Raw genomic sequence first — 7496 nt, forward strand, 5'->3', positions numbered from 1 at the left:
ATGCTGTGAAAGTACTAAATACCACTGCACTTCAAGATGGTTAATATAGTGAATTTTACCACAACCAAAAAGAAAAGAGACCGTGTGGAGATTTTCCGGGGAGAGAAGGTGGGTGGGAGGGGCAGGAAGCACATTTTCGGCACAAGAATGGGTTTCGGAGAGTTACCCATGGAACACTGCACGGGACAGAGTCTACGACAGACTCCACCCGAGACTGTCCCCAGTGCAGGATGGCTTTCAATGGGCACGAGGACCTAGGTCATATTTCACTTTATTAGGCACCAAGATAGCCTGAAAGATTTTGTCACACACTTTGCTAAACGCAGGACCAAGGGGAAATCGGCCCAAGGGGGCTGGAAGTTTGATTCAGTTCAGAGACCTGAGCCACACTGAATCGGCAGAGTGGGTCCCAGCCTCTCCTGCCTCCTGGGGGAGGTTTAAGGGAATTTCGGTACAAGTGCATTCCTGGGGGTGATGCCCACACCCAAAGGTGTTCTGCGTCCCCCCAGCGGCGTGGAACGCGCCGAGCCAGTCTAACCAGCCAACCTCTACAGGGCTCGGTTCTTTCTGGAGGGGGCTGTTTGAGGCAGCGTGAGTAGAAATGGAATAAGGCCCAAGAAAACACAGATGTGTTGACAAAGCGGATCTTTTAACCAGTTTATTGTATTTTTACAATCATAAAAATAAATTAGTCATACACAAAAATAGTTGTCATTTTTGCCGAAGAGAAAACAGACCGCATTTACTCACAGAATTCACCTTCCACCCCCACCCGACCTCCTTCAACAATAATTTAACCCTCTAAGGGGGACAGGGAGGCAGTGGTGTACTTAGCAGGGTCCTTGCTCCTGGCTGTGCAGGTGACAGGACAACCCAGAGCCCCCGCGCCAGCAGGCCCAGCGGAGCCCCTGGAGGCGTGGTCAGGGCTGTGAGCCAGCCGAACCCCGAAGCCCCTCCCAGCCCCCACCTGCGGACCCTGCCTCACCCACTGCTCTGACCAAGCCTCCCGAGCACCTTAGTGCTGGTGATCCTAATACGGGGGCCAGACAGAGAGAAGGGATGAAAAAGACCCTTATATGTCCTTCTCGAACTGGGGGTGACGAGAGGGCAGGTTATATGAGCAAACATAATATTTAAGGTGGAAAGGCGGCGATGCCGACAGACCTGTTCCAGGTACCATGCCAGGAATAAGAGCCCCTGAACGAGTCGAAAAGCAGAGTACTTTCTATTCGATCTTGAAACCCAGAGAATTTGGCTAGTCAGTATACTAAATCGTAACTATGAACTTAGAATAGGACATCATGTTGCGACTTTGAGGGAAGCCGGGTTAGTACGATCAAATGATTTTTCACAAATGTGGATTGTATATGTAAATAAATACCTATTAGGTCCCTTTAAAATTAACATATTCTAAATAATAGAACTATTTTGGTGTAGTGACTCATTCTGCCCATAGAGTTCAGAATACACATTTCCTATACACATTTTGTATTTACAAAGAACAAAATAATAAGTTATAACAAAGTATATCCTTCTGTCAAGCTGAACTGGGGGTCAAGGAGCTGGAAATTAGTTTATGTAACAGAACAGCCTTCCTCCCACTGAGGCAAAGGGTTCAACCTCTGGAAGATGCTGAGAAACTAGGCTGGGAGTTCCCACTCTCTCGTGGGCACTTTTCCTCAGCACATCAATGGAACTCTCTGGTACCCACCAAATAGAACCAGGAGTATGGGATGGTTCGGGATGGAGAGAATGACTTTGCACCAGTAAAGGTGCAGCAAAGCGAGGTAAGTTGAGCAAGAGAGAAGGTATTTAGAGGGTCCTAGTCTAGTCACGGTATTGCCCATGGAAGTGTGTGACCTTCGGCAGGGAACTAGCCATCGGGATGTCGGGTTACTCATCTACAAAGCAGGACCCAATAGGATAGCTCTGACCAAGTTGCTAGTGGTTCTGAGCTATGAGGCCACATTCATCCCAGCTGAGGGATGTGACACTGAGATCAAAATGGCGGACACAGAAACGGGAAGTACCCCAGACGAGGCGAATCACTCAAAGCTGTTCTACTGATAGAACCACCAAAGCCTAGACTCAGAAGGGACCTTAAAAGTCATACTGCCCCAGCTGGGTGCTTGGCTCCCCTCTCCAGCAAATGGCCACTGGGGCTCTGCTGAGACCTCCAGCGATGAGAGCGCCCTCTACCCTTGGGGGGCTCTCACCTGTGGAAAGTTGGTTCTTTTGCAGGAGCTAAAGTGTCTCCCTGTAGCTTTTACCTCCTGGCCTCAGGGTCGCTCTCATAGTGCCTGCGCCCCCACCTCTTCTTCTCCAGGCTAAACGTTCTCATGAAGTCCTCTCCAGCACTTCTAACTGTCTGCACCCGTCCTCGGGATTGGGCATGACCACCTGAATGCCACCCGCCAGCAGTACTCTTCAACCGCTGTTCGGCAATCACAACCACAATGTGGCAGGACGCTCCCCAGTGTTTTCTCCTTAGGCAGGCTAAGTGCCTCATTTTGTGTGTGTGTGTGTGTGTGTGTGTGTGTGTGTGTGTGTGTGTGAGGTTTGGAGGGAGTACTTTCATCCCACTTCCTTGACTCACACTGAGCTTAGTCAACTGAAACCCTTACATCACCATTCGTATTTGTATAGTTTTGGTTTTGTTTTGCTTCCTGGTGAATTTCTAAGATCCAGGTTTTGGTCTAATTTCCCAGATCTCTTTGGATCCTGAACCCGTCAGTGTCTCCAATTTCAGGTCACCCACCAATTTCATCAGTAAGGTGCAACTTCCATCAGCGCCATATTAAAGATGTCTTGTACGGCAAGGGTCAGGTGTTGGCCTCCACCTGCCAGGCTGATAGAGTTTCTTCCAGGTTTGATTTTCAGCCTGTTTTAAGAAAAGCTACTTTTTTTCTCTAGCTTACTTTTTTGTAAGAAGACACTATAAAATATGTAAGCCCTATTTCTTTTTGCCACTTATATTTATGCTTTCTACATTAGGAAATCAGTATTCAAATTTGAAAATGGCTGTATTTAAAAAAGAAAAAAATAACAGAGAGAGCCACTGGTTTAGGAAGGTAGTGGTTTAAGAAGGTACTAGTACTATCTGGATTTTTCTCTCTGCCACAGGGTGCCACCGTGCCTTAATGAACTCAGAGGACTGCCGACTCCATCTAGTGGCCGGGTTTATAAGCTTTCTTTACTGTGTCTCAGGCTGTTCCTTTCATCTGGGGGAAAATGCGAGTCCGCGTGAGGGTGGGAGGCTGGAGCGCAGGGTTAGGGTTAGCCTGGGCTACAAGGGGCACACTTTCCTTTTCCAATAAGCGAAAGCAAAACAGCCAACTATTTCTGTTTGGAGCTTTGTTGACTTTTGTGAGAAAACATGTAACACCTTCAATTCATCGAATTTTAAAATCTGGAGCTGGGAATGAGACAAGCCAGGATACAGAAAAAAGTACAACAGCATTAAAATGTAACTTTCAATTCTGCAAGTGGCCGGTTAAGGGAACATGGAGGGGGGCTAGAAGGAATGGCAGATCATGGCAAAGAAAGGGTGAGAGAAGGAAGGGAGAAAGGTGTCTGTACGGGGAGAGTCATCCGAAGGCGAGCTTTCTCTGACCCCCCATCACTGGAAACACTGAGAGGCCTTCTCAGACGAATTGTGCGAAGGACAAAGACATTTAGATGTTGACATAACAAACCAGGAAATTAGCAAAAACTGGATTTCAAAGACAAAAAAGTTGTTAAAACGCCTATTCTAGTAATTTATAATCTTTCCAGAGATGAGTAGATTCCAAGAACAGTTCAACTATTTGTTGGAAGAGAAAAAAGACCTTAGTTTGGGTAATTTTTCCCCCTAAAGACGCAGCACTAACCCATTTCTCCTACTCAATTCCGCCATTGGCAGGATGGCCATTCTCATGGGAAGATCCCTGTCCTTTTTAAACAACTGTTAGGTAATATTTGGGGGCCACAGGACACCAAAGAGCTGTCAAAGAGACCAAGCCAGCATTAAGCCAGCCCAGTCATGAGAATCCCGGGTTGGAAGGACCTGGGATGTTCACCTCCTGCTTGATGGAAGAAATCCCCTTTAGGGCGGAGGGCTGCCCATGTAGAATGTCCCAGACCTCTGTGGGGCAGGCTGGGTGGCTCGAAGGTTTTCCCTCAATGTGAGCTGAAATCAGCCTTTCTTTTCTCTTCCACCCATTGACCTTGTCCCCCGACCAGCATGTAAAGAAAGCCTCCTCCAAGGAATCCTTCAAGTGAATGGCTTGTTCAGCAAGATCTGAGAGTAGCTACAGAAAGGCAACGCTTCTCTTGTGACAAAAAGCAAAAGCAGGCGGTGAGAGGGAGAGAGAGGGCATGGGACAGAAACCATCTGTTTGGCTTCTCTGGTCTTTTTTTGCATGGTGGGCATGGGAATCAGGGTCTCTGCTGGCTGCCATATTGCATAAGTTACGCTGTGTACAAAGGAGAGGAGATGGGTGTGCTTTTGCAAAATGGCGGCTGGGCTCTCCAAGAAGAGAAGAATGAGTAAGGCCCAGGCAGAGCTAGGTAGGGAGAGACAGGTAGGGGGCTACGTGATCAGGCTCACAGAAATCCCAAAAATGCAGAGGTGTAAGGAAACCAGAGATAAGGAACGCACTAGACCACCCTGCCCAGGTGTCAGGGGCGGGGCTTTTATTTATTTATTTTATGACAGTCACCTGTGACCAACAAAGAATAACCAGACCCTAAACAAGAAGTAAGCCATTAAAGATGTTATCACTAGTCCTTACTCAAACCAAGACGTCAAAAGAGTGATAAGGCCACAGGCTCCCTGATCAGTTCTAAACAGACTGTCCGTGGAGGCCCATGTTGGCAACCCTGGCGGGACCCCTCTCACTCCTAAGAGCTTTTTCTGTATCCTCACTTAATAAAACTCTATTGCTTTACTCACTCCTCTTCGCCCGTGAGATTCATTCTTCGACTCGTGAGACAAGAACCTAGCTCTCCCGCTTCAAGAACACCCGTGGAGAGGCCAGACAGAATTTCTGAAAGCCCAAGGGTTTGAGAACTGAACAGTGTGTCAGATCGAGCTGGCGCTACTGATTCCAAAAATTTCAAGCGATCATCAAATTCGCAGATTTTCGGGTTAAAGGGCTCATGGAAGAAATAATTACTAAGAATCCAGGCTTGCTTTAAAGGAGAAAAAGACCCAGGACCATGGTAATATGACAGATTTTCTATAAGCTTACAATTTGTTTAGGCTGATATTTTTCTTAATTGGTGAAAGAACATACATATATATATGTGTGTGTATATATATATGTATATATATATATACATATAAAACCCTTGAACAACGTGGGTTTGAACGGTATGGGTTTTTTTTTTCCAGAGATTTTTTTTCCAGATAAATACTGTACATGTATTTTCTTTTCCTTGTGATTTTCATAATAACATTTTCTTTTCTCTAGCTTACTTTTTTGTAAGAAGACACTATAAAATACGTACGACATGTAAAAAAATGTGTCGATTGATTATGTCCTTGGTAAGGCTTCCAGTCAATAACAGGCTGTTAGGAGCTAAGTTTTTGGGGAGTCAAAAGTTATACATGGATTTTCAACTGTGTAGGGGGTGGTTGGCATCCTGAGCTCCCACACTGTTCAAGGGTCAACTGTATATGTGTGTGTATATATGTGTGTGTATATATACACACACACACACACATATACATACACACACACATATTCTTTCGTTTTAATTGACCTTCCAGATCATTTACCTTTCAATACGCACTGCATCCCCTTGCAGCCCGAGGCCTCTGGAACTGCAGAGTTACGTGCAGGGCGTCGGGGAAGACCCAGCTGCTGTGGCTGTCACTGGAGGAGCCCACGGCCCCTCTCCCTCTCTCCCTGGCTAGCGGCATGAATGCAGATCTTAGTGCTCGAGTCTGGGATGGTGGGATACAGATTGTGAGTCATAGGGAGGGAGGAATGAGAAATCACAAACAGAAATCCATAACCCAAACTGGAAAAACCAAAGGGAGACTCTTTCTAATATAAACACAGGTTTTATGCTGAGACAGGTTGGTCTACTGGGTGACGTGTGGCGCATAGCCCAGGACAGGTGGCTGCGGACGCGGGAGAGCCCAGGGCACAAGGACACCAGAGGCTCCATGGCCAGAGGACCCCCGGGGTGCAGTTCCTTGGGGGCACATATCACTGGGAGTGGAATCAGAATTTCCGGCATCACCTTGCTATGCCAATGGCTTTCTTGTTGTGTCAAGGACAATTCCATTTAGGATGGGGTTTAACAAAACCTGCAGAGTCCTGTAACCAGGATCTGTGACCTTGCCGGGGAAGAGATCAACAGAAAGAGACGTGGGAAACAACTGAGTGCCGCGGACACTGTCCTGACCTCTGGCCGGAGGAAAGAATTCTAGAGCTGGGCTTTGACTGCTGAGCGGGAAATTTCTCGGCCGCTTGGTCTGAAATGAAGCCGCATCCTGTAGACCTAAGGCTTCTGGGCAGGTGAGTTGTGTGGTTAGACTCAACCCTGGCACCGAACAGGTGAGTGGAATATACCTGGCAGGTCAATTCCTTAAACTGAGTCTCAGTGTCCTTGTCAGCACAATGGGGATAATGACTCAGCCCCTGGCTCCCGTTCTGGGACTCTGTGAGCCCCTAACCGTCTAGGATCTGTGATTACACCTGCGACATAATAAAGCACTATTTGACAGGAGATATTTGTGTCACAAGGCAGGAAAAAGCCTCTGTCTGTGAGTATGGAAACAGGCACCGCGGGGCAGAGGTAACCGTGGGAAGCAGGTGTCTCAGCAAGGCCTCGTGGGGCTCCGGGGTGGGAGCTGCCTCTTGGACTCTCCAAGGGACCCCGATATGGAAGAGGCCAGGCGCACCTCGGCTGAGGCAGGGCCGCCTGGGGGCCCAACGGCTGACTTAGGAAGTGCTGGCTGGCGCGGGAGCCGTCGGAGAGCTACGAGCCCCCCACCGCCTGGGTTCAGACAGCACCTTAGCGGGCTCCCGGAGCAGGGATCGTCGGTTTATGGCGATGCTACAGGACAACCGTGGCTTGGCTCCGGGCTCCACGTGGGCGCTTTCCCGAAGGTGGGGGTGGTGACGACGCCGGCTGGCGGCGCGGTGCGGGGGGCCCGGAGCCCCTGGTGGAGCAGCCGGCCCCACCGCCCCCGCCTCCCTGACCTGCCCCGCGGCTGCAGCGCGGGGGGTTATCTGCTGCCCAGGAAGCCCGCGTGCCTGTTGGCCCCGCGGGTGCAGGAGGCGCAGCAGGCGGTCTTGTAGTAGTTGTAGACGCACAGCCGCGCCTGGACCACCACGTTGCAGTTGAAGTACCTGTCCTTGCAGTTCTCATCTGCAGCAACACAGAACCGAAAAGACGCTCTGAGCACAGAGCCCGCCCGGCCGGTGGGACGAGGAAGGGCGCGGGGCATGGCTTTCGATCCTGGTCCCGCGTTAATACCCACGGGAGGCGTGGGGGGGGGG

General features: G+C 49.2%; 1 protein-coding gene across 1 annotated transcript in view; it reads right to left on the reverse strand.

Moving 5' to 3' along the window:
• Positions 1 to 7222: 7222 nt before the first annotated feature.
• The window catches only part of THSD4 (thrombospondin type 1 domain containing 4), a 513844-nt gene continuing 513570 nt past the window's right edge, over positions 7223 to 7496 (reverse strand). The window contains exon 17 of the mRNA XM_040642637.1: positions 7223 to 7365. Within this exon, the coding sequence (XP_040498571.1) occupies positions 7223 to 7365 (143 nt within the window). The remainder of the gene's footprint in view (positions 7366 to 7496) is intronic.

The sequence above is a fragment of the Ursus maritimus genome, unplaced genomic scaffold (assembly GCF_017311325.1).
Source record: "Ursus maritimus isolate PB19 unplaced genomic scaffold, ASM1731132v1 scaffold_27, whole genome shotgun sequence".
NCBI classification, from domain to species: domain Eukaryota; kingdom Metazoa; phylum Chordata; class Mammalia; order Carnivora; family Ursidae; genus Ursus; species Ursus maritimus.